We start from the raw sequence: 24,892 nt of genomic DNA, 5'->3' as shown, positions 1-24,892 counted from the left end.
CTATAGCCCCCTTCAGATACTGGACGCTGCTCTGAGGTCTCCACGCAGCCTTCTCTTCTCCAGGCTGAACAGCCCCAACTTTCTCAGCCTGGCTCCATACAGGAGGTGCTCCAGCCCCTGAGCATCCTCATGGCCTCCTCTGGGCTTGTTCCAACAGCTCCATGTCCTTTTTATGCTGAGGACACCAGAACTGCACACAGTGCTCCAGGGGAGGTCTCACGAGAGCAGAGCAGAGGGGCAGGGTCACCCCCTTCGCCCTGCTGGGCACACTCCCCTTGATGCAGCCCAGGACACGGCTGGTTTCTGGGCTGCAAGCTCACACTGAAGCTGGCTCATGTTCGTTTTCTCATCAACCAGCACCCCCAATATTGTGTCCAGTTCTGGGCCCCTCAGTTCAAGAAGGACAGGGACCTGCTGGGGAGAGTCCAGCGCAGGGCAACTGAGATGATGAAGGGAGTGGAGCATCTCCCTTCTGAGGAGAGACTGAGGGAGCTGGGGCTCTATAGTTTGGAGGAGAGGAGACTGAGGGGTGACCTTATTAGTGTATATAAATATATAAAGGGGGGGTGTCCCGAGGATGGAGCCAGGCTCTTCCCAGTGGCAAACAATGATAGGACAAGGGGCAATGGGTGCAAACTGGAACACAAGAGGTTCCACTGAAACTCCTTCTCAGTGAGGTGACAGAACACTGGAACAGGCTGCCCAGGGAGGCTGTGGGGTCTCCTTCTCTGGAGCCAATTCCAAACCTGCCTGGACACGTTCCTGTGTGACCTTATCTGGGTGTTCCTGCTCTGCAGGGGGACTGCACTGGGTGATCTCTTGAGGTCCCTTCCAGTCTCTAGCACACTGTGATGCTGTGAAGGCTTGAAGCTGGGCTCTGCAGGGAGGGATGCGCTGGTGTAGATGGAGCAGGGCTGGCTTGGGGCAGGGCGCAGCCTCTTGCTGCCCTCGCACCCTTTCTTCCCTCGGGGTGTAATTGGGTCCCTGCTGTGCTCTTCTTCCTCCCCAGTGTGCGGTGACATCCACGGGCAGTTCTTCGACCTGATGAAGCTGTTTGAGGTCGGAGGATCACCCAACAACACCCGCTACCTCTTCCTGGGGGACTACGTGGACAGAGGCTACTTCAGTATAGAGGTGACGGAGCTGAGCCTGAGGGTGCTCGCACTAAAGTGAAGGGGAGGGGGGAGCTGGATGAGCTTCAAGGTCCCTTCCAACCTGTGCCATGGTTCTGTCATGGCTGAGATTGGATCTCACCCAGTGTCAAATGGCAGTGATGGGGTTAATGGCTGCCATCTGCCTTCTAAACCCGGGGTTTAGTGTCCCTTGTGGCCATCAGTCAGGGGAGCGAGGCTGAGGTGTTAGAATCATAGAACCATAGAAGAGTTTGGGTTGGAAAGGACCTTGAGATCATCCAGTTCCAACCCCCTGCCATGGCCAGGGACACCTCACACTAAACCAGGGCACCCAAGGCTCTGTCCAACCTGGCCTTGAACACTGCCAGGGATGGAGCATTCACAACCTCCCTGGGCACCCATTCCAGTGCCTCACCACCCTCACAGAAAAGAATTTCCTCCTTATCTCCTATCTAAACTTCCCCTGTTTCAGTTTTAACCCATTACCCCTTGTCCTGTCACTACAGTCCCTAATGAAGAGTCCCTCCCCAGCATCCCTATAGGCCCCCAGTATGGTTCAGGCAATGGGAACCTTGCAGGATTCAGCTTAGGAGAGAGGAGAAGGCACCAGAGCCCGGAGTCACCGCTCCCCTGACCCCGACAGCAGCAGCCTCGTGCAGCCAGAGCCGGGTCAGGAGCAGGAGATGCCCGGGGCTGTTGGACCCCGCAGTGTGGTGCTGTGAGCCTGGCCCCGCTGTGCCCCTGTCCCAGGAGCACCGTCACCAGCTGGTGGTGGCTCAGCAGTGTGGGATGCAGCAGGCCCCTACTGGGAAGCACTGGGAGGCGGTGGTCTCAAAGGGCAGAGGATTCACTGGGTCCCCCCGGCTGCTGCCTCTGGAGGCCTGTGAGGGCCAGAGCAGGGGGTGGGCGAGCCTGGTGCGAGGGGAGCTCTGATCCCGGTGGGATCGGGGGCAGTGAAGGTGGGAAGAGAGGCCTGGAATAACGGAGGAAGCGCTTGCTCCTGGGAGAGGGAGGCTGCACCCTCCAGTGCAGGGAGAGCCGAGCTGAGGGCTCAGGGTGCTGCTCTGAGGGGTGCTCCGGGGGAGGCTGCACACCAAGGGGGAGCCGTGGGGTGTGGGAGCGCGGCCAGGTGCCCGAAGTGGGGTTGTGGTGCTCTGGGGATGTGTGGTGGTGCTGGAGCCCATAACCCTGGGCAGGAAGGGCAGGAGCAGCCATGGGGATGGGCTGGGGCACTTCAAGGGTGTGTGCCTGGGAAAGGGATCAGCTCGGAGCCCAGCAGCGCTGCTGTGCTTTGGGGTTAACAGAGTGCTTCAGGCAGGGGGTGCTGGAGCCTGTGTGTGCACTGCAGCGGGTGCTGAAGGGCTGCCCCCTCCCTGCCCTTGCCCTGCAGTCAGTGCTCTGGGGCAGCAACACAAGAGGGACACGGAGCCCTTGGAGCAAGCTGCTCCAGTGCAAGGTGCCCCTGCCCGTGGAACTGGAGGAGCTTGAAGCTCCCCTTGACCCAAAGCGTTCCAAGGTTCCATTTCCGTGTTCTCTTCCTCACAAACCATCCACGTGCAAAGGGAAGAGCCATTGATCCCTCAGGAGTCCTGTGCAGGGGGTGCCCCCGCTGTCACTGATGGAGCAGAGCCTCCAAGGCTTCATTCTCCCCTTCCACTGATGCGTGCCCCTTCCCACCTCCTGCAGCGTGCAGCCGGGTGCTGGGAGCAGATCCCCTGCATGGGCTGGTGTCTAGGGTGAGAGAAAGCTCTGCTGTGGCGCTGGTCGCTGCAAGGAGGGGTTAGTGGTGTCTATGGGTGAATCTGCTTTAGGTATTTAGGGTATGTCGAGGCTTGTGTAAACTGCAGCGCTGCAGCAGCCCCTGCGCTGTGGAGAGGGCTCACGTATGGGAATCTGGGGTTGGGATTGGGGCTGCTTTATCCCAGAGGCTCAGGGGATGGAAAAGCATCCAGGTCCCCCTGTGCTTCCCTGTGTGGGGAGGTGAAGAGCACCGGCATGGCCAGGCCTTGGTGAGTCATCCCAGGGAAGAGCTGCTTCCTAAGGGCTCTGCTCTGCTCTGCTCTGCCAGGTTAAGGCACTGCATGCACTCGTGCATTGGGGGGTGGGGGGGTTAGGGACTGCCTGCCCAGAGCTGCTGCTGATCGTGACCTGTTAACTCCATGCAATAGGAGGTAATGGTGTAACTGCATCCTGATGCAGGCAATCAGGGAACAAGGTGCAGAGCTGGGGACCAAGGAGGTGCTGAGGCAAGCGGTGCCGCTTGTTGCAGACTCCATTCACTCCCATTTGGAGCTTGGAACTGGGTGGTCTTTAAGGTCCCTCCCAACCCGTTCCATGGCTTCACTCTCACCCCCTGGCAGTGTGGGTTTGGATCTCCCTTCTGTGGCTCTGCCCATCCCAAACCCTCCGCTGTCCTCATCCCTCCTCGCTTTGCTTTGAGCCGGGGCTGCTGCTTCCTCCAGGCCTTACCCAGGCATTGAGTTCAGTTCAGTTCAGTTCACTTGCAGTCACTTCCCCAGTGCAGCTCCCAGCTGGCCCAGCAACACCGCGTTCAGGTGGCCAACAGGAGGCTGGAGCTCTGGAATCCCAGAATGGTGACAAATGGGTTTGTTGGGAAGCAGATGCACCAGAACACGACTTCAACCACAGCTTAAATTGCCTGGCCCTGGGTTACCCTGCTTTGGAATCAGGGTTTGCAGTCAAGGCTTTCTCAGTGGTGAGTTAGGCACAGAGCGGTGCTTTACAGCTCCTTGGGGATTTAGGGATCCCTGGAATGACTCATGCAGAGCTTACCTTGCAGGTTCAGTGCTTAAACCTCCCATTGAAGGTCTCTGTACTAGAAACGTACCTCGAGAGTGCTTTGTTTGACCTTGCAAGTGCTTTGCTTTGGTTATGGGGCTGGCCCCGTGCCCCAGCAGCTGGTTCTGGATGCGTCCATCCCACCAGCGATGCTTTCAGGTGAGGCTGCTGACACACTCCATGGCTCCCGTTGTGCAGGGTGCTCTTCCTGTAGCCGTCAGCCTGCAGGGTAAGCTCTTCTTAGAGGCTTTAATCCAGAGCTTGGAGCTGGCTGTCATTATGGGCTGTCCTTCCAGCACTCCCAGTCAACACGGGAGGTGGAGTAAGGTTCCCCAGTGCTAGGAACCAGTGATGGAGCTGTCAGCTTGACACAGCTCAGCGCAGAGCGGGGGCACACACGATTCCAGCCCTTCCCTGCTGTCCTGGGCAGCCAGCGCAGCGTGCGCCTGGGGCTCTGGTACAAGTGGGTGTTTGGGGCTCTGCCCCATCACATCTGCTCTTCCTCCCAGTGCCCTGCTCCCACAGGGGATGTGGGAACCCTCTGCAAGGCTGAGCTGAGCTGGGCTCTTCCTGTTCTGCCCTTGAGCTCCACATGACTGAAGCGTGAGCAGAGAAAGGGGGGGTCAGGGGGAGGATCAGGTTCTGCTTTCCCGGTGTTCCTGGCCCTTGCTGGGATGGGTGAGGAGCTGTTCGTGGGCCCTGCGTTGCAGCACAGCAACATCTGGATGGCAGGGCCCGCTGCACAGCTGGCTCTGCTCTGCACTGCACTGCACTGCCCATGCCTGCTTACTGCACTGCCCATGCCTGCTTTCTGCACTGCACTGCACTGCCCATGCCTGCTTACTGCACTGCCCATGCCTGCTTTCTGCACTGCACTGCACTGCCCATGCCTGCTTACTGCACTGCCCATGCCTGCTTTCTGCTCTGCTCTGCACTGCCCATGCCTGCTTTCTGCACTGCACTGCACTGCCCATGCCTGCTTACTGCACTGCCCATGCCTGCTTTCTGCACTGCACTGCACTGCCCATGCCTGCTTTCTGCTCTGCTCTGCACTGCACTGCCCATGCCTGCTTTCTGCACTGCACTGCACTGCACTGCCCATGCCTGCTTTCTGCTCTGCACTGCACTGCCCAGCCCATGCCTGCTTTCTGCTCTGCTCTCGGTTGAACCCAATCCCATTTGTCACTCCTCCAGCCCAGGCCTAATATAGAGCAGTGCTCGGTGTGGCCTCCCCCAGCACCGGGGTGGCCAAGGGACGCTCTGCTGCCCGTTATGGAGCTGGCTCTGGGCTCGGCTTTGGGCTCAGCTCCCTGGGTGCCTCCCCAGAGCCGCCCAGCGCAGGCTGCGGCGCCCTGCAAGGGGCTGTGCCGTGCCATCTCCTCTCCTCCTTGTCTCCCTTGCAGTGCGTGCTCTATCTCTGGAGTTTAAAGATAAACCACCCCAAAACGCTGTTCCTCCTGCGAGGGAACCACGAGTGCAGGCACCTCACAGAATACTTCACCTTTAAGCAGGAATGTGAGTATCAAGCACCGGGGGAAGGACTGCACTGTGCTCACTGTGCTGTGGGGTAGTTCTAGTGCCTGCTCTGATGCTGTTGGTGAGCTCTGGAGCTGGGGAAGCCTGTCTTGCCTTCTCCCTGCACATACAGGCCTGTTTCGGGTAAAGACCCCCCCAGTGCATGGCCTGTAAAGGGCAAACACGCGTTGAGGTGGCCTTCTGGTTACCGTGTGGATGGAGGAAGTGTGAGCACATCTCGTGCTGGGGAGGTCGCACCCCTCCCTGGCTCCCAGCCCCAGCAGCACACGGTTACTGCCAAGTGACTCCAGCTCCAGCTTGTGCAGCTGGGACCAGTGACTACAACTGGGAGCAAGTGAAGGATTCCTTCCTGGGTGTCTGCACGAGGCAGTCAGTTCCTTGGCGATGCTTTTGGTTAAGGATCCTTTCCTGCAGCATTTCCATGCTCTTGGAGGCAGTGATGGTGACAGGCTGGGAACGAGCCCCCTGCCCAGCCTCTCCCAGTAACCCCAGTGCAGGTGTAAATGAGCAGATGAATTCAGTTCTTCCCTCTTTCCCCCCCGTGTTCCCAGGTCGAATCAAGTACTCGGAGCGGGTGTATGATGCGTGTATGGATACGTTTGACTGTCTTCCTCTTGCTGCCCTCTTAAACCAGCAGTTCCTGTGTGTCCACGGAGGGCTGTCTCCAGAAATCACATGTCTCGATGACATTAGGAAAGTAAGTCATCCCCGTGGGCCTTTCCCTGGGAGCACTGGGGTTCACAGCATCCAAGGGGGGTGCTCGGTGCCGCAGGGGCCTGATGCTGCCTGTGCTCTCCAGTTAGACAGGTTTAAGGAGCCTCCAGCCTTCGGCCCCATGTGCGACCTGCTCTGGTCCGACCCATCCGAGGATTACGGCAACGAGAAGACGCTGGAGCACTTTGCCCACAACACTGTTCGGGGCTGCTCCTATTTCTACAGGTGGGTTGGGGTCACAGCATCAGGGGTGCCTTGGGCTGGGAGGGACTTCAGAGGTCATTCAGCTCCAGCTCCCCTGCGTGGGCTCTTTAGGGTGCTCTGGGACTGGAGCTTTTCTTCTGCCCTTACACTGAAGTGTGTGAGGAGATGATCGGTGCTCAGAGCACGCTGCAGCGTGCCTGGCTCTGCCATAGCCTTCACTTGGCTCTCATGCACAGACCCTGTTTGTTTGATCTCCTCCTGGGATATTGAGCTCTTTGGATGATGCTGCTTTATGAAATCGTGCTATGGGACAGCGGAGACGCTGCTCGAGCTGGCAGGGAGCCTGGGGGGGTGGTTCAGGCATTGGATGGTACCAGGAGCTCTAGGAAATAGTCTTGTCCTGGCTAAAAGGGAAGCGTTTCTGGTGGCAGACCCCTTGTAGCCTGGCTGAGAAGGGAGGATTTGGCACAGGGGGGTGGTTAACAATGCTCTGCAGTTCAGTTTCCAGTGGGGTGATACCCACTGCCCAGCCTGGGGATGCTGCGGGAGCAGGACCGTTGCCATGCAGCGTGCGTGTTCCTTGCCATGCTCCATGCTCCCCGTGCTGAGGCCTGCCTGGTTCCTGTGTTGCAGTTACCCTGCTGTCTGTGAGTTCCTGCAGAACAACAGTTTGTTATCCGTTATCCGAGCTCACGAGGCGCAGGATGCGGGGTGAGTGCTGCACCCCTGCCCCTGGCCCTGCCCACGCAGCCCGAGCTGTGTGCTCAACGCCTCACCCCTTTCCCAGGTACCGAATGTACAGGAAGAGCCAGACAACAGGCTTTCCGTCCTTAATCACCATCTTCTCCGCACCGAATTACCTAGATGTCTATAACAACAAGGGTAAGGCTGGCCCGACCTGCTTGGAGACCCCTCTCCATGCTCCCTCCCTCCCCTTGCCCGCTCTGCCCTCTCCTTTAGCTGCATTCCAATGCATGGCATGCAATGGGAAGGAGCTTCCTGTGCTCGCCTGATGGCAGCAGGGGAGCTGAAGGGACCGGGTGCTCCGGCTCCCAGGCTCAGGGTGTTGCTGTGGAGTTACCAGGCCTGGAATAAGGCTTCCATTCCCAGCCCGTGCCAGCTGGGTGCTGTTGATGGATGCTGCTATGGGCAAGCTTTTAACTTGTGAACCGTGCCCTTCAAACCAGACGAGCCTGATGGGGAGCTTCCTTCAACTGGGGTTATTTTTACCCCTCACTTTGGATCTTGCCTTTGTGTTCATTGCTTCTGCTTTGCTCACACGTTAACAGCTTTGTTATTTTGGCCTTCAGTACCCCAAACCTCAATGAAAGAGCAGAAGGGGTGAACTGAACCCTCTCATTGTGGAGAGCTCTTGCTGGGTCTGGTTGCTGATGGAGTTCCCTTAGCGCTGGCGCTGCCCACAGACACTGTTGCTCTCTTCTCTCCTAGCTGCTGTACTCAAGTATGAAAACAACGTCATGAACATCAGGCAGTTCAACTGCTCCCCTCACCCCTACTGGCTTCCAAACTTCATGGACGTCTTCACGTGGTCTTTGCCTTTTGTAGGGGAAAAGGGTAAGAGAGCTTTGGGTTTCCCAGTGCCTGGGCATAGCAGTAGGAACCTGCCCCGCAGGCTGTTAATGGTGCTGGGAGAGTGTTGGAACTCCTGCATTACCAGACAGTGCTGGAAAGCACTTGGGGTTCAAGGAGATGGGCACGTTACTGGGTAAAGCCCTTGTGGCAGTCATTGTTGGGACCAGTTTTAGGAAGGTTAGAGCAGGAAAATGACCGTTTGTGCATTGGGGATGGAGCTGCACGGGGGTGGCGTGGCCCCAGCTCAGGATCTGAAGGCGCTTCTCTTGCTCTGGGTTTGCACCAGAGGAATGAAAATCTCTCTTGGCTGGGGGCCCACCAGAAAGGAAGCCTTCCTCCAGTGTAAAGGCTTAGCTCATCCCAAGGGAGGCGAGGCGGCTCAGAACCAGGCCAAGGCATTGCCTCAGCTTTGGGCAGGGGGTTTCAATCCCACCCCATTGCTGTGTGCTTGGAGGATGCCTCCGAGCTCTGGTGTGGTTTTGACCCCGAGGAACCGAAGGTTCAATCCCCCTGCGTGGAGCTGGATGGGGTCCGGGTGGGGAGGTGGGAGCCTGCACCCACATCTGTGTGAGCTGGGATGCGCTGGGGCTGCATCCCCCTCCGTGGCCAAGGGGGGAGGTTGGCATCTGCTGCGGGTACCAGCAAAGGGCTCTGGGCTTCCACTTGCAGGGCATAAATGACCCTGAAACCGTTTCTAGTCCAGCTCATGCTCTAGAGCACCTCTGCTGCCCAGCTCATGCTCTAGAGCACCTCTGCTGCCCAGCTCATGCTCTAGAGCACCTCTGCTGCCCAGCTCATGCTCTAGAGCACCTCTGCTGCCCAGCTCATGCTCTAGAGCACCTCTGCTGCCCAGCTCATGCTCTAGAGCACCTCTGCTGCCCAGCTCATGCTCTAGAGCACCTCTGCTGCCCAGCTCATGCTCTAGAGCACCTCTTCCTGCTGCCCAGCTCATGCTCTAGAGCACCTCTGCTGCCCAGCTCATGCTCTAGAGCACCTCTGCTGCCCAGCTCATGCTCTAGAGCACCTCTGCTGCCCAGCTCATGCTCTAGAGCACCTCTGCTGCCCAGCTCATGCTCTAGAGCACCTCTGCTGCCCAGCTCATGCTCAGAGCACCTCTGCTGCCCAGCTCTGCTGTTGTTAGAGCACCTCTGCTGCCCAGCTCATGCTCTAGAGCACCTCTGCTGCCCAGCTCATGCTCTAGAGCACCTCTGCTGCCCAGCTCATGCTCTAGAGCACCTCTGCTGCCCAGCTCATGCTCTAGAGCACCTCTGCTGCCCAGCTCATGCTCTAGAGCACCTCTGCTGCCCAGCTCATGCTCTAGAGCACCTCTGCTGCCAGCTCATGCTCTAGAGCACCTCTGCTGCCCAGCTCATGCTCTAGAGCACCTCTGCTGCCCAGCTCATGCTCTAGAGCACCTCTGCTGCCCAGCTCATGCTCTGTTGGTTGTGGTTGTTGGTTGTGGTTGTTGGTTGTGGTTTGGTGTGGTTGTGTGCCCAGCTCATGCTCTAGAGCACCTCTGCTGCCCAGCTCATGCTCTAGAGCACCTCTGCTGCCCAGCTCATGCTCTAGAGCACCTCTGCTGCCCAGCGTGCGCCGGGCCCCTCTGACCCCGCTGTGTGTTCTTGCAGTCACAGAGATGCTGGTGAACATCCTCAACATCTGCTCCGATGACGAGTTGATTTCGGATGGTGATGAGACGTTGGAAGGTAAAACCCGCTCTTAACCCGGGCTGGAAGCGGGCTGGGGTGAAGGTGTGTGCTGCTGCTCGCTCGGTTCAGAGCCCAGCCAGGCTCTCCCCTTCCCCTTGCCCACCCTGGTGTGGGTTTGGGTAGGAACCGTGTCTGTGTTTCCCCTCCTTTGCTGTTGAGACCCCGAAATGAAATCACATTCACTGCAACAGACGCTTCTCGCAGCTCCTCTGAGTGCTTCCTGCTTCCCAAGTGCTTGCTTCCTCCTCCCGACCCCAAACACCTCCCCCGAGCCTCTCCTCTGGTGCAGGGAGCTCCTCTGCGGGGTGGCTTCCGCCATCACCCCCTGGAGAAAGCAGAACGTGGGTTTGGGGCCTGGGCTTAAGCTCTGCATGAAAAGGGACAAAGCAGAAGCTTCTCTGCTGGGGTCACTCGAGGAGAGGAGGTGCTGGCCTAGAGGCAGCTCCGGCACAGACAGCGAGGAGCATGCGCCCGCTCCCCATTGGAGCCTTTAACCTGCTTCTCCCATCCCATCTCATGGTTGGTTTTGGTTTGCTTTTGGTTTCCTTTCTCCCTCCCATGCCAATTAAATGTGTTTCTTCTATCTCTGTCTTCATCTCCTTGTTTCTTGGTGTCTCCTCTCCCTGAAGATCACTACATTTCAAGCTATCCGAAAGGTACCCAGCCAGAATTTGCTACCAGCTTCATTTTCACTGCCTGTGCCACCAGATTCCTCGGAGTGGATTGGAATAGCTGACTACTTGGGCAGCCTCTTCATCCCTTTCAGTTTGAACAGGGGCGCCGCGGGGTTCCTCCAGGAACCCCACAAACGGGCTCACCTTGCTGCCTGACTTCTGAATGCAGCCACTTAGTGCATGGCTGAGCCACCGGTGCATGTGAGGCCTCCAGTGCGGCTTGGCCTGGCCTCCTGGGGCCGCGGGAGGAAGCTCAGCTCAGAGGAGATGTTTCCCTTTCCCCCTTTCCCACTCGGACTCCTGTGTTCTCAGCTCCCCTCCGTGCTGCTTTCCCCTCTGGTGTGCAGGCGGGCAGGGATGCTCGCACCCTCCCTGTGTCTGTGAGCGCCCTGGATGCCCGCACTGATGCTTGTGTGATGCTGCTCCCGCAGCGAGCACAGCCCCGTGCCCATCAGCGCCCTGAGCCCTCCATGTGCTGCCTGTCCGTGTGCCTGGGTCATTCCTGCTCCATCCTGTGCAGTGTGAGCAGCCCGGGGAGCCCGCGGGCCCTGGGCTGGTTCTGCTCTCTCCCAAGGCCTCTCGGGCCTGGTGGCGCTGCCATCCTCTGAGCACTCTTCTCTCCAGGGGGAGCTGTGAATCTGTAACCTGAGTTCTCTCCATGGAGGCAGGCGGGTGCTCCCCAGCCACCTGAGCTGTGCCTGGGAAGCAGGAGCCCTTCCATGTGCTGGTGTCTGTTCCTCTTCTCTCCCGAAGGTGGGACAACGGTCCGCAAGGAGATCATCAGGAACAAGATCAGAGCCATTGGGAAGATGGCACGTGTCTTCTCGGTTCTTCGGTAAGGACGTTCAGCGGGGCTCGGGGTAACCGGGGCTGTGGGGCTGGGTGCACCCTGCTGGGGACAGGCCTCATGAGCCCTTTGCTTCAGAGGCACTGGGTGGGCTTTCAGGTCCCTTCCACCCCAACCCGGTCCAGGGTGGATTTGACCCTTTCAGGATGTATTTGCTGTGCCCTAGCTCTGATGCCTCACAGCTCAGTAAGCAGAGGCCCCATATTTATGAGGCCAGGGTTGTGCTTGGTGCCCAGCAGATAGCACAGGGCAGGCTCCACTCCCCGTGCTGCTCAGCACCATCAGTCCTGCATGGACCCGTGAGCCCTGTGCTAACCTCTCTCACTGTTTGTATTGGCTCTTCCTTGCAGAGAGGAGAGCGAGAGCGTGCTCACCCTCAAGGGCCTGACTCCCACAGGGACACTGCCCCTGGGGGTGCTCTCGGGGGGCAGGCAGACCCTACAGACCGGTGAGTATGAGCCCCCCTCCCCTCTGCACTCGCTGCTGGCCCTCAGCTGCCCCCAGAAGCGCTCAGTCAGGTCCCAGCCATCCCTTAGGGCCAAGCGAGCTGGTTCAGGCCCACGGGAGGAAGGAGTCAGGAGCAGGAAATAGCAGGATGTAGGTGGGGATGTGAGAGCCTTCCAAGGTGTCCCCATGTACCCTCGAGGGAAGGGAAGACAACAAACAGCACCCTGCCTAAAGCACGTGGACTGCTTTGGCGTCTGTCTCTGCAAGGAGCTTTCTGCCTTATTTCCCTTCTGTGCTGCATGGGGAGCATCCTCTGCTTCACCCTCTGCTGCTGCGTGGTGGCTCACCTGCGAGCATCATCATAACCGTGCCTGCTTGTTCCTCATCCCGCAAAACCCCTCTGGGTTTGACCCTATGAAGCCGTGGATGGGGAAGCTTGGATCGAGTGAAGGGGAGGGAGGTTCCTCCAGGCCTTTATGTCTCAGGTGTCTCCCCTTTCTGCGCTTGCTGGCAAACCCTTGCTGCATCCCTGGGCAGCCCCTGCTGTGCCCTGTTGGGTGCTAGCGCAGCGCTGGGCTGTGTGCTCACAGCTCCCAGGGCAGGAGGTTGGCTGCTGCGCCGGGGATGAGTTCTCCCACCATGGGTTCTGTAGGCTTTTCCAGTGATGCCCAGTGCTAGGGCAAGGGGCAGTGGGTGTAAACTGGAGCATAGGAGGTTCCACGTTCACATCAGGAAGAGCTTTACTGTGGGAGTGCCAGAGCACTGGAACAGGCTGCCCAGGGGGGTTCTGGAGGCTCCCACATTGGAGCTATTCAAGGCCCGCCTGGACAAGCTCCTGTGTGATGTACTCTGGGTTACCCTGCTCCTGCAGGGGGTTGGACCGGATGAGCTCCCTTCCAACCCTTGGGGTTCTGGAGCCCAGCGCTTGGCTCCTTTCCTGCCCCCAGCCTTTGGGCTCTGGCTCCTCCCCAGCCTGATCCCCACTGTGAGCACTGGGGGGGTCCCTGCAGGCTCAGGGGAGGGCTCGTTCTGGGGCTGCCTTCACCGGGGCTGAGCAGTTCCCAGGTGAGGAAGTGGCGCCGCTGGTGCCTGTCCCCAGCCCGCAGCCACGGTGCGGTCCCTGCTTCGTGCCCGCTGCAGGGATGGGAGCAGCCTCCCTGCTGCAGCCCTGCCCTATGATCCCTGGAGCGGGTCCTGCTGTGATGCTCCCAGCTCCAGGGGTCCCTCAGGGGCTCCCTGCAGTGTCCCCCGGTTTCAGCATCCCCCCCCCCATCGTGTCCCAGCACAGGACAGGGAAGCTGCGGTCCTGCTGCTGCCTTCCCCCCCGGCAGCACCGCGCTGCCCCTGCCCTCCCTCCTGCACCAGCATGGGAGCTCCATCAGCGCCTCTGCTGGGAACCTCAGGAAGGGGCTGCCCCATAGGGCACCCATAGAGGAGAGAGCCAGGCCCGCGGGTAGAGGCAGGGCCCTTCCCTCCTGCGCCTCCTGCCAGCCCCACAGCACAGCAGAGCAGAGCCAGGAGCCCCGTTCCTCCTCCCGAGGACGCTGAGCTCCTTGTGCTGTGCCCGGAGCCGAGCTCTGGGGCGTTCGGAGGCCGAAAGGGGGGGATCTGCTCTCAGGAAGCGCCTCTCCCCCCTCAGATGCTGGGGCAGGGACCAGCAGAGCTTGGCCGAGCTGCAGCAGGCTTAGGAAGGGGGATGCTGCTCAGCTTTAGGCGCCTCGTTGCTTGGTAACGCTTTGGGGAGGTGGAGCTGGAGCCAGGCTGCATTGGAAGCAGGAGCCCGTCAGGCACTGGGAGCAGGGTCTGCCCCCTCTTCCCCACTGCTCCCAGTGTCCCCGTGCCCCTCACGGCCACTTCCCTTCTGGGGCTCTGGTGGCTGGGGCTATGCTCTGGAACGGGAGAACCCCCCAGAGTGCCTAAAGGAAGGGCTTTGGATAAGGGGTGCAGGGACAGACCAAGGGGAATGGCTTGAACCTGCCCCAGGGGAGCCTGAGCTGAGCTCTTAGGCAGAAGCTCTTCCCTGTGAGGGTGCTGAGGCGCTGGCACAGGGTGCCCAGAGAAGCTGTGCAGATGGAGCCCCGCTGCCCTTCCCATGGGGTACCTGCTCCCTCCGGTGCATGCAGCCACATCCCAGCCCTGCTGCTTCTCTTCCTCTCCATCGGAGCTGTGTGTGCCCAGTGCAGCGAGGGAAGGAGACTCCCCTGTAGTCCCCTTTCCCCCTTCCTCTCGGGCTCCTGCCCCCGTTCCCCCCTCTCGCCGGTTGGTTTCCATGGTGGTTGTGGCCCCGGGGCTGGGGGGGCTGCGTGGCGATGGGGGTCACTCACTCACTGGGGGTTCGGTCTTCATTTTTGCATGCCACTGTTCTTCTGTCTTGCAGCCACGGTAGAAGCGGTAGAGGCACGGGAAGGTATGGCTAGACCCCGCCGAGAGGCTCAGATCATCTCTGTGTGTGCCTGTGCTCACCCCAAAGAGGTTCCCCAGCCCCAGGGAAGCTTCTTCACTCTTGCATCACCAGAAGGGGGGGGACGGGCCCGCCTGGGCAGCACAGAGTGCACCCTGGGCTGGTTCCAGGCTGCTGGAGCCTGCCTGAGCCTGCTGCTTAGCGCAGTCCCTGTGTTCCGAGAGCACGTGGAGCTCACGGGTCTCAGCTTCAGAGCTGGGGTCCTGCAGATCCGCTCCCAGTGCCTCGGGCCTGAGTGCATCCCCTGGCGACTGGAGGTGGTCAAAACCAGCTGGGAAACGGGATTGCAGGGCTCTGCTGGAGTCCTTGCCTTGGCCACAGCGGGGACGAGGTGGGCCCGGTGCGGAGAAGCGGTTTTCTCCCTGGAGCTGGTGTAGAAATGAGGTTTGGGGAGGTTTTCCCCTTGATGCCTCCATTCAGCTATGATGAATGGGGCCGTACATCAGCGTTGAGAGCTTTGATTACCAGGGGAAGTTTGTCTGTAAAGCAGCCAAAGGACTTGGCCCAAAGCCCTTCCTTCTGTAATGCAAAGAAGGGCAGCGTTTGGTCCAGATCATCGCTGCAGGGGTGATGTCCTCAGCCGTGCAGTGATGAGCAGGGACCTGCCTGCCCGTGCTGGCTTCCATCCCTCCATGGGGAGCCTGCCTGTGTGCCTCCTGGCCATGCAAGAAGCGTGTTGGATCCCAGGACTAGCAGATCCCCTCTCCTGGTGTTGCAGTGTGTGCTCTGTGTTGGTGCTGCTGTCTCTCGTGTCCGTTTGGGTTTGCCTTTCTAGTGCTGTGGTTTTCAGCTTTGAGACTTCCCTGAGCTGTCACTGTCTGGGGACATGGAGCACGGGTCTGGTCCTCAGGTCCTGCAGAGCAGGGGCCCAGAGAGGCTGTGGCTGCCCCATCCCTGCCAGTGCCCAAGGTTGGACACAGGGGCTTGGAGCAAGCTGCTCCAGTGGAAGCTGGTTTGGACTGGATGAGCTTTAAGCTCCCTCCACCCCTCACCAGGCTGGGGCTCTATCCCAGGGCTGGTCCCCATGGACAAACCCTTCCCAGCGCACCCATTCCCTGCTCCTGCATCCTGAGCATCGCAGCCCCGTGCTCCGTGTCCCACGGGTGCCGTGTGCATGCCCCATGCTCAGACCCTGTCCCCCTCTCCCCGCAGCCATCCGGGGCTTCTCCCCGCAGCACAAGATCCGCAGCTTCGAGGAGGCGCGGGGCCTGGACCGCATCAACGAGCGCATGCCCCCGCGCCGCGAGCACGACGGCCCCGCCGCCGCCTGCACCAACGCCGCCGACAAGGGCAGGAAGGGGCAGTGAGGGCCGCTATGGATTCTCTTTATTTATTGTCCCTGGGGGAGCCCCCCCCCGCGCCCCCAAGGTGCCCGGTTTGTGAGTCCGTCCTTTTTTATTTATGTCCCATGTCCAAACCCACCCCCTGGCCCCGTGCTCCGGGCTCTGCAGCCTGGGTACCACCGGGGGTCCTGAGGATGGGGTTAGGGGTAGGGTTTCCTTGTCCTCCTCCCTGCCCACCTCTCCCTGTTGCCGCAGCTCCTTCATCCCCCGGATCCATCCCTCTCCTAGGGTGCCATGCAGATACCCAGGGTTAGCTCCGAGGGCTCCGGGGCTTGCAGCAGTCACAGCCCCTTTCCCTTCGGTCCTTCAGGCCCCAAGCAGGATGTGTGACCTCGAGTAAGAGCAGGGAGCGAGGTGGGAGAAGCGCTGCCCCTCGGTGCAGCCTCCCCCTGGGTTGAGGCTGGGGCTGCAGGGATCCCTCGGGAATCCAGAGCACAGGAACTGCCTCCCATCCTTGGGGAACCTGCAGGGCCTGGGTGCTTAAGGACAAGGGGGTGACTGAGAGCCTGTGGGTACCCAGACCCCCCCGGGTACCAGCATCGCATCCTGCAGAGCCCATGGTGCGTTCCCTCGTGCCCAGCTCTGCAGTCAGCCCTTGCTGCTGGCTGTCCAGGGTGGGCTTGGCTAACCCAGCATCCCCCCCCCAGCATCCCACATGTGTTTTGGGGGTGTCTTTCACCTCCTGCTGGCACCTTGGGCTGATCTGGCTACCATGTGCAGTGCAATGGGGCCCCGGGCACTTGGGCTTATCCTGGTGGAGGGGGTTTTCCAGCTTGTGATGGAGCTTTGAGGGAAGGATGAGGGATGGCGCTGCGGGATGCGGGCTGGCCGGGGGCGAGGTGGCTCTGTTGCAGAGGGCATCAGGGAGGGAGGGTTAGGGCAGGCTGGCAGGTAGGGAACAGAGGGAGCGGCTGGGGAAGGGGGGTTTCTGTGCAGTGTGCAGGGTTTGAAGCGTGGATCTGTTGAGCAAAGCCTCGTTCTTTCCCATTAAACTGCCCTGAGGTGAGCGCTCCAGAGGGGTTCTGTGGGTTCCTGTCCGCTCGCTTCCCTTCCCCGGGGGCTCTGGAGCCCCATCCTGGTGCCAGGGCGCAGGCAGAGCAAACCCCATCCAGTTCCCCTTCTCCTCCCCTGTCCCTGTCCCTGCCCCTGGCTCGGGATCCCTGCCAGCCCCTTCCTGGACCTCGCTGCTTCCCTTTGTGCTCCAGCCCTGGAGAGCAGCGAAGCTTTCGGCCCCCTTGGGTCTGGTGCCAGGCGCCGGGAGCCCTGCCTGATGCCCGGGTACACACTGGGCTCCCCACTGCTCCCCCGCTTCCCCTTCCAGAAGGGGAGATGGGGCTGGGGCTTTGCCCCATTCCAGCGGCTCTGCCTGGGTAACGGCCATGGAGCAGCGGGGATGTCATTCGCGGGCAGTAATTCCTGCATCCCTTTAACCCTGCCCATGCGGGCAGCAGGACCCCAGAACCCCATCCCCTCCTCACCGGTTCAGCTGATGGAGACCCTGCCTCCCTCATCCCCCCAAACCCCCCTTCCCCTTCCTGACCCCCAGTGCCAGCCCTCGGGGCTCCCTTCCCTTTATCCCTCCCCGGAGCTCGGCAGCAGGGCCCATAGGGGGGTGCAGTGCGGCCCCCCCCGCCCCGCAGCCTGGGGTGGGTTTGGGGCGGTGTTTGTGCATGTTCTAGCGAGGTGCATGTAAGGGAGGGAGGCAGCGATGGGGCGGGGGGGATCGGGGGGGTCTCCTGTTTTGGGGTGGGTTTGGAGCCCCTCGGGGGCAGGGGATGCCCGGAGCCCCATAGGATGGGGATGGTGATGCTGGGGTCGGGGCCCGGCGCTGCCTCCTTTTCCTGCGGTTGTTTTATAAAATTCCTTGGATTTTGGGTTGTTTTTTTTTTAGTTCTGTTTAAAAGAGGGGAAAAAAAAAAAACCAACACAAAAACCCAAAAAGTGCAAAATTGTCCTCACGGGCCGCGGTTCCCCCATTCCCTGCTCTGTGCCCGCGGGGGGAGGGGCCGCGGCCGCCCCGAGGGGAAAACGGGGCGAAAAAGGAGAAAAAAAAGAGTTGAACCTTGGCTCGGTTCCGCTGTGGTTATTATGGGATGGGATGGGATGGGGGGCTGAGGCAGCTCCTGCCCCGCTGTGGTTATTATGGAATGGGATGGGATGGGGGGGGCTGAGGCCGCTCCTGCCCTGCTGTGGTTATTATGGTGGGATGGGATGGATGGGATGGGGTGGGGGGGCTGAGGCCGGTCCTGCCCCGCTGTGGTTATTATGGGATGGGATGGGATGGGGGGCTGAGGCCACTCGTGCTCCGCTGTGGTTATTATGGGATGGGATGGGATGGGGCTGAGGCCGGTCCTGCCCCGCTGTGGTTATTATGGGATGGATGGGGGTGGGGCTGGGGCTCCGCTCCTGCCCCGCTGTGGTTATTATGGGATGGGATGGGATGGGGGGGCTGAGGCCGCTCCTGCTCCGCTGTGGTTATTATGGGATGGGATGGGATGGGGCTGAGGCCGCTCCTGCCCCGCTGTGGTTATTATGGGATGGGATGGGATGGGGGGGGCTGAGGCCGCTCCTGCCCCGCTGTGGTTATTATGGGATGGGATGGGATGGGATGGGGGGGCTGAGGCCGCTCCTGCCCCGCTGTGGTTATTATGGGATGGGATGGGATGGGGGGGCTGAGGCCGCTCCTGCCCCGCTGTGGTTATTATGGGATGGGATGGGATGGGGGGGCTGAGGCCGCTCCTGCTCCGCTGTGGTTATTATGGGATGGGATGGGATGGGGGGGCTGAGGCCGCTCCTGCTCCGCTGTGGTTATTATGGGATGGGATGGGATGGGGGGGGCTGAGGCCGCTCCTGCCCCGCTGTGGTTATTATGGGATGGGATGGGATAGGGGGGGCTGAGGCCGCTCCTGCCCCGCTGCGTGTCCGCGCTTGTGGAGCCGCTCCCGGTGCTGCCCTCGGAGCGCGCCCGGGGATGCGCTGGGATGAAGGGAGCTCAGCGCGGCTCCTGCTCCAGCCCCGGTGTCCGACCCAGCCATGGGGCAGGCACCGCTCCCCTCTGTTCAACCCATCCCAGTGTCCGGCACCCCCAGAGCTCAGCCCCATCTCCCCCCCTCCCGGGCCGGTTCAAGCCGTTCCCCGTGTCCCGGCTCCATGGAGCTGCTCCAGCCTTTCCCAGCTCCCGGTTCACCCCCGGCTCCCTCCTTTGTGTCCCGGGCCCGGCTCCGCGCTGGCACCGCCAACAGGAAACGCTCACAAACGCTCGCAAACGCCCTTTGTTGGCCCCGGCGTTAAACATTGACCGGGAGCGGGTGCAGGGAGGAGGTGGCCCCGGTGCTGTGGGGCGGAGGGGACCCGGGCAGCGCTGCGGGGTTGAGCCCTTCCCCTGCTGCTTCGGCCCCCGAGTGCCCCCTTACCCCCCCCGGGGCTGCCCCATCCCGTGGCCGTCGGGGGTCCGCGATCTGCCCGGCCCCATGGCCGGGAGGGGACCGAGGGGCGGCCCCCATCGATGGGGGCAGCGGCAGGGGAAGGGGCGGCGCTGCCCGCACTTGTGGGGCGCAGGAGGAAGCGGGGGGGGGGTCCCGGTGCCCGCATCCCACGGGGCAGAGGGGATGGAGAGCGGAGGGGGGGGGGTGGTACCGGTGCCTCCCGGTCCGTCCCCCCCGTCCCCCCCGCCTCGTGAGCGCGCCCGGGAACGCGCGCGGGGCGTGGGACGGGTTCAGCCTCTTGGCCCCGCGCCCTGGATCCCGGCCCTGGAAATGTCCCTGGAAACTGTGAATGGGCCCGGGCCGCTCCGGAGCGGGGAGCGCCGCGGCCGGGACCCCCTGCGGGGACAGCGCCGGGGCTGCTGCGGGGGGGCCGCGCCCGTGATGCGCTGAGAGCCCCCCCCCGGTCCCCTCCTTCCCCTCCGCTCCGCTCCGCTCCCTCCATTTCGCTCCGCAGCGCCCTCGGCTCCGGCCCGCTCCCGGTGCCCCCCCCCCCCTCAGGTAGGTGCTGCCGCAGGGCCCGGCGGGGCCCCCATGGACCAGGCTCCGGGGGTGCAGGATGGGGCTGCCGGGGATGGGGCGGCAGAGCCTGGGGTGCCCTGGGGGTAGGGGGGGGTCGGAGCCTGCGCCCGGGGCGCTCCTTGCTGTTAACTGCGTGCTGATGAGCGGTAACGAGAGCCCCGGGGGTGCGGGCGGGGGCGAGGAGCTGAGGGGTCCTCGGGGGGCGCTGTCGGAGGGGGGGGTCCTCAGTGGGGCCCCAGGGCATCAGCGAGAGAGGAGGGAGAGAGGGGAGGGAGCAGCAGGGCAGGGGTGAGCCCGGGCCCCCCCACCCGGGGGTGCCGGAGCCGTCGCTCCGGGGTCCCGGTCCCGGTCCCGCCCCGCCCGGAGCCGCGGTTCCCAGCGCGCTCCCTCGGCCCTGTTTGCGCTGCAGGGCGGGGAGGTGGCAGCGATCCCAGGGGCCGCGGCCCTGGCGGCCGCCCGGCGCCGGCGCTGAGACACGGGACTGGGAGGGAGGGCACCGGGATCACGGGATGGGAGGGGAGGGGATGGGGGGGTGAGGGGGGGATGGGATAATGGGGTGATGGGATGAGGGGGTGATGGGATAAGGGGGTAATGGGATGAGGGAGTAATGGGATGAGGGGACAATGGGATAATGGGGTGATGGGATAAGGGGGTGATGGGATGAGGGCCTTGCCCATCACCGTGTCCCTCACCGAGGGGTTTTCTCCCCGGTGGGGCTGGATCCATCACTGCTGTGGAGCCGGTGCCCTGGCTGTGGCCATGGACCCTGGCTGGGGGCACCCATGAGGCTGGGCTGGGACACACAGTGAGCGCAGCCGCGTTCCCCCAGGACACGGCCACGGCCATGGCAGGCCGGCTCCCGGCCCCCGCTGCCAGCCGGGATCAGGGCGCTGAGGACACCCCCGGCTCGCACCCTGCTCCCTGCGTGCCCCCGGCCGTGCGGGTGAGTGGGGACCTGCTTCACCCCCATCCCTGTGCCCCCGGCGCCTTCCCCCTGCTCCAGCCCCTTCCATGTCCTGCAGGTTCCCATCATCCACCACCACGGCTCCAACACCCTGAACTTCGACTTCCACAGCCCAGAGGCCCCTGAACGCGGCCGGGGCACCCCCAGGAGCTCAGGTACCACCGCGAGCATCCCCAGCGTCCCCAGTGCTCAGCACAGGGCAAGGGCTCCCCTCATCCCCTGCATCCCCAGCGAGTGACTGGTACCAGACCTGGCCGGCCAAGGAGGGGAGGACACGGAGCCCCCCCGCACCCCCCGGCCCCAGCGCTGCCCCCCCCGGCCCCCGGGCCCCCCCGGGCTGGTCGGCAACGTGGACCAAGGACAGCAGGAGGCGGGAGCGGCGCTGGGTCAAGTACGACGGCATCGGGCCGGTGGATGAGACCGGGATGCCCATTGCATCGCGCTCGGTGAGCGGGGGGGGGGGACAGGGCTGCGGGTCCTCCCCCCCACGGCACCCCCTGACCCCTGCTGTGTCCCCGCAGAGCGTGGACCAGCCCCGGGACTGGTACCGCAGCATGTTCCGGCAGATGCACCGCAGGCTGCCGGGTGAGGAGCCACCCAAGGGGCTGGGATGAGGGGAGCTTGAAGCTCATCCAGTTCCAATGGCAGGGACCCCTGTGTCCAACCTGGCCCTGAGCAGTGCCAGGGATGGGGCAGCCGCAGCTCCTCTGGGCACCCTGTGCCAGCGCTCACCTCCTCCTCCATCCCCACAGAGCCCGACTGGGACCCCCACCCCTGCCCCATGGGTAAGCTCAGCTCCTCGCTGCCTCCGTCCCCCCCAGCGCCTCGGGTGAAGCCGGCCGTGCCCAACGGGGACTGGTGAGTGCAGCGCGGGGCCGGGTGGTACCCATGGGTGCAGGGCCCTGGGGCTCAGCCCCTCCTGCTTCCCACAGGCCCCCCTGGGCTCTCCCTGATGCCACTGCGGAGCCCGGCAGCATCTTTGACTACGAACCAGGGAGCTCCTCGCTGCTGGAGCAGGTAGGAACATCCTGCCCAGGGGATGCTGCTGGGACCCCCGGTGGGCACAAACCTCACCAGCCCCTCGCCCTTTCCAGCCCCCCACAGCGGTGCCACCAGCGCGGGCTCGTCCCATTGAGGTAAGCTGGGACCCAAGGGGTTGGCAGTGGGGTCCTGGTGCCTGTGCCATGGGATGCAGGGTGCGGGCAGAGCCACCCTCGCCTGGTGCAGCCCCATCCTGCCCTAGGTGCTGCTGGAGCAGGAGCTGGAGCAGCTCAGTGTGGAGCTGGACAAGGACATGAGGGCCATGGAGACACGATGGGAACCCTGTCAGGTATCCCGGCTTCATCCCTCCTGTGCCCCATGGCCTTGACGGGACATGGAATGGGGATGGGATCTCCATCCAGCTGCGCACACAGCCATTGCATGGGGATGCAGGCAGGGATGGATGCGGGCAGGGATGGATGTGGGCAGGGGTGGATGCGGGCAGGGGTGGATGCGGGAGGGGCTGGACCTGTGCACATCTGGATGTGGTCAGGGCTGGATGCGGGCAGGGATGGATGCGGGCAGGGATGGATCTGTGCACAGCTGGATGCGGGCAGGGCTGGATGCGGGCAGGGGTGGGTGCGGGCAGGGCTGGATGCGGGCAGGGCTGGGTGCGGGCAGAGATGGATCTGTGCACAGCTGGATGTGGGCACAGTTGGATGCGGGCAGGGATGGGTGCAGGCAGGGTTGGATGCGGGCAGGGCTGGATGCGGGCAGGGCTGGATCTGTGCACAGCTGGATGTGGGCACAGCTGGATGCAGGCAGGGTTGGGTGCGGGCAGGGCTGGGTGCGGGCAGGGCTGGGTGCGGGCAGGGCTGGGTGCGGGCTGGGCTGGGTGCGGGCAGAGATGGACCTGTGCACAGCTGGATGTGGGCACAGTTGGATGCGGGCAGGGGTGGGTGCGGGCTGGGCTGGGTGCGGGCAGGGCTGGGTGCGGGCTGGGCTGGGTGCGGGCACATCCGCACGGGGCACGTGTGGCCGGTCCCTCCCTGCCGCGCCGTGTCCGAGCCGTGGCCGCGGGGCGCTAGGACCCAGTCCCGGCTCCTCCCGTCCCTCCTCGGCGCTGGATTCCTGCGCTTCCCGCCCGGCCCCGGCCTCCCGCATCATCAATTCCCGCTCCCGCCCCTCCCGCAGCGCCCCGCGCCGGCCCCCGCGGCCCCGCCGTGAGTGCTCCCCGCAAAGGGAACGGGGGGGGGGGGCAGAGCCCGCGGCCCCGCTCCGGGGCTGTGGGGCCGGGGTCGGGGGGGACGGGACGGGGCGGGGCGGGCGGGGCTCAGCCGCTTCCCGGGGCCGGGACGCAGCGTCCCGAGGGTTGGAGCGGCCCCAGGGCGGGGGGAGCGGAAGGGAAGCGAACCCCGGGGAGGGAGGGGCCGGTTCGGGAGCTCCCGGCCCTGAGCCGCTGCCCCCCCCCCGCAGGACCCGGCTGCAGCCCCCGGCCATGGAGCGGAGCATCCCGGGGGAGGGCAGCGAGCGGAGCCGCGCAGCCCCCGGCAGAGGTGAGGCCCCCCCCTCCCCTCCCAGCCCCGAACCGCGCCATGGAGCCGGCTGCTGACACCCCCCTTGCAGACACCCCGCGGGCAGAGCCCCTCCCCTGCCCGCCCGGCTCGGGGGACCCGGCAGAGCCCCTCAGGAGGGAGGAGAAGAAGGTGAGGCCGGGGTGGTCCCGTCCCGCGTGGGGTTGGGAATGGGGGGGACGGGGGAGCCCTCCCCTGACCCCGCTTCCCCCTCCCCAGATGAAAGCCGCTCGCCTCAAGTTCGATTTCCAAGCTGAGTCGCCCAAGTAAGCGGTGGCGCTGCTGCAGTCCCCGGGGGAGCCGGAGGGGTCCGGGGGTGGCACCGGGGTGCTGGGGACGGGCCCGTACCCCTGAGCGCTGCTGCCCGCAGGGAGCTGACGCTGCAGAAGGGGGACATCGTCTACATCCATAAGGAGGTGGACAGGAACTGGCTGGAGGGCGAGCACCACGGCCGCGTGGGCATCTTCCCCTCCAACTACGTGGAGGTGAGCCCATGAGGATGGAGATGGGGGGGGTGCAGCCACACTGGGGCACCCAGCACTGACCCTCACCCCGCTGTGCCCCCCAGATCCTGCCCTCCACGGAGGTTCCCAAGCCCATCAAGGCGCCGACCATCCAAGTGCTGGAGTACGGCGAGGCCCTGGCGCTCTACACCTTCCGAGGGGAGCTGCCGGTGGAGCTTTCCTTCCGCAAGGTACCAGAGCATCCCCGCATCACCCATCCCTGCCGCACCGTGCCCAGAGCAGCCCCAGGGGGTGGCTGCCCCATCCCTGGCAGTGCTCATGGCCGAGGGGCTTGGAGCACCCCGCTCCAGTGGCAGGGGTCGGTGCCCATGGCAGGGGTTGGCGCTGGATGAGCTCCTTCCAGCCCATCCCATGGCTCGGTCCCGTTGCCAGGGCGAGCGCGTGTGCCTGGCGCGCCGCGTGGACCACAACTGGTACGAGGGGCGCATCTCCGGCACCAGCCGCCAGGGCATCTTCCCCGCCACCTACGTGCAGGTGCTCAAGGAGCCGCGGGTCAAATCCAGCTCCGAGGACGTCCCACCCTGTGCCAGCGCCACCCCCCGGCCCCCCGCTGCCTCCCCGGCCCCACAGCGCTCCCCCGGGCCCCCTCTTCCCACCGGCTCCCCACGAGCATCCCCCCCATCATCCTCCCCCCGCCCCCTCGGCTCCGCCTTCCCCCCATCCCCAAAGCTGCCCCATAGCAGCGCCCCAAACCCCTCCCTGGCCCCCCGCAGCCCCCCGCACCCCGCAGCCCCCCCCCAGCAGCCGTGGCTCCCAGCCGGTGCCCCCCAGCAGGTGAGTGATGCCCCAGCACCGCGCCCAGCACCGGTGGGGCTGCGGGTGCCGCGCTGTGACCAGCACCCATCCTGTCCCCGCTGCAGCGCGCGGCCCCCGAGCCCGCCCCGTCCTACAACGGCTCCACCATCCAATGGACACCGTGAGTGGGGCCGGGAGCGGGCACCGCATCCCCGCATCCCCGGCGCTGGGGGGTGGCACTCGGGGGCCTCGCTCTGTGTCCCAGGTACCGCGCGCTCTACCAGTACCGGCCGCAGAACGCGGACGAGCTGGAGCTGCTGGAGGGGGACCGCGTGGACGTGATGCAGCAGTGCGATGACGGCTGGTTCGTGGGTGCGTGGCCCCCGTGGGCACGGGGATGCTTTGCCCCCATGGTCCCTTACCCTTCCCTTTGCCCCTGTCCCCCCCCCAGGCGTGTCCCGGAGGACGCAGAAGTTCGGCACCTTCCCTGGGAACTACGTGGCCCCGCTGTGACCCGGGAGGAGGATTCCGGCCCCGCCGCGTCCCCTCCGTGTCCCCCCCATGGGGGCAAAAGCGCCTCCAGCTCCCGCCTGCCCCTATGGGGCTGCTCTAACAGGGACCCATCCCTGCAATGCAGTGCCTTAACCAGA

General features: G+C 63.6%; 2 protein-coding genes across 2 annotated transcripts in view; both read left to right on the top strand.

The window, feature by feature from the left end:
• The window catches only part of PPP3CC (protein phosphatase 3 catalytic subunit gamma), an 81,015-nt gene that overhangs the window by 10,130 nt on the left and 45,993 nt on the right, over positions 1–24,892 (top strand). Inside the window, exons 3-15 of the mRNA XM_061349765.1 lie at positions 1,010–1,134; positions 5,336–5,447; positions 6,020–6,165; positions 6,268–6,407; positions 7,020–7,097; positions 7,174–7,268; positions 7,836–7,961; positions 9,608–9,685; positions 10,318–10,344; positions 11,116–11,197; positions 11,560–11,657; positions 14,034–14,063; positions 15,270–15,424. Coding sequence (XP_061205749.1) covers positions 1,010–1,134; positions 5,336–5,447; positions 6,020–6,165; positions 6,268–6,407; positions 7,020–7,097; positions 7,174–7,268; positions 7,836–7,961; positions 9,608–9,685; positions 10,318–10,344; positions 11,116–11,197; positions 11,560–11,657; positions 14,034–14,063; positions 15,270–15,424 — 1,292 coding nt within the window. The remainder of the gene's footprint in view (positions 1–1,009; positions 1,135–5,335; positions 5,448–6,019; positions 6,166–6,267; positions 6,408–7,019; positions 7,098–7,173; positions 7,269–7,835; positions 7,962–9,607; positions 9,686–10,317; positions 10,345–11,115; positions 11,198–11,559; positions 11,658–14,033; positions 14,064–15,269; positions 15,425–24,892) is intronic.
• Positions 20,309–24,864, top strand: SORBS3 (sorbin and SH3 domain containing 3). The gene is made up of 18 exons (XM_061349631.1): positions 20,309–20,407; positions 20,457–20,583; positions 20,660–20,874; positions 20,950–21,013; positions 21,181–21,286; positions 21,361–21,445; positions 21,523–21,564; positions 21,672–21,796; positions 22,886–22,965; positions 23,036–23,115; positions 23,203–23,249; positions 23,354–23,468; positions 23,552–23,677; positions 23,880–24,074; positions 24,198–24,281; positions 24,368–24,423; positions 24,508–24,614; positions 24,694–24,864. The coding sequence occupies exons 1-18, from the start codon at positions 20,309–20,311 to the stop codon at positions 24,753–24,755; spliced, it is 1,815 nt and encodes a 604-aa protein (XP_061205615.1). The 3' UTR covers positions 24,756–24,864.

This window comes from Neopsephotus bourkii, unplaced genomic scaffold (assembly GCF_033783945.1).
Source record: "Neopsephotus bourkii isolate Nb327-2 ecotype Australia unplaced genomic scaffold, CSIRO-AGI_Nbou_v1 NB_457, whole genome shotgun sequence".
NCBI lineage: Eukaryota > Metazoa > Chordata > Aves > Psittaciformes > Psittacidae > Neopsephotus > Neopsephotus bourkii.
The sequence above is the reverse complement of the archived record's forward strand: the minus strand, read 5'-3'. Positions and strand labels throughout refer to the sequence as shown.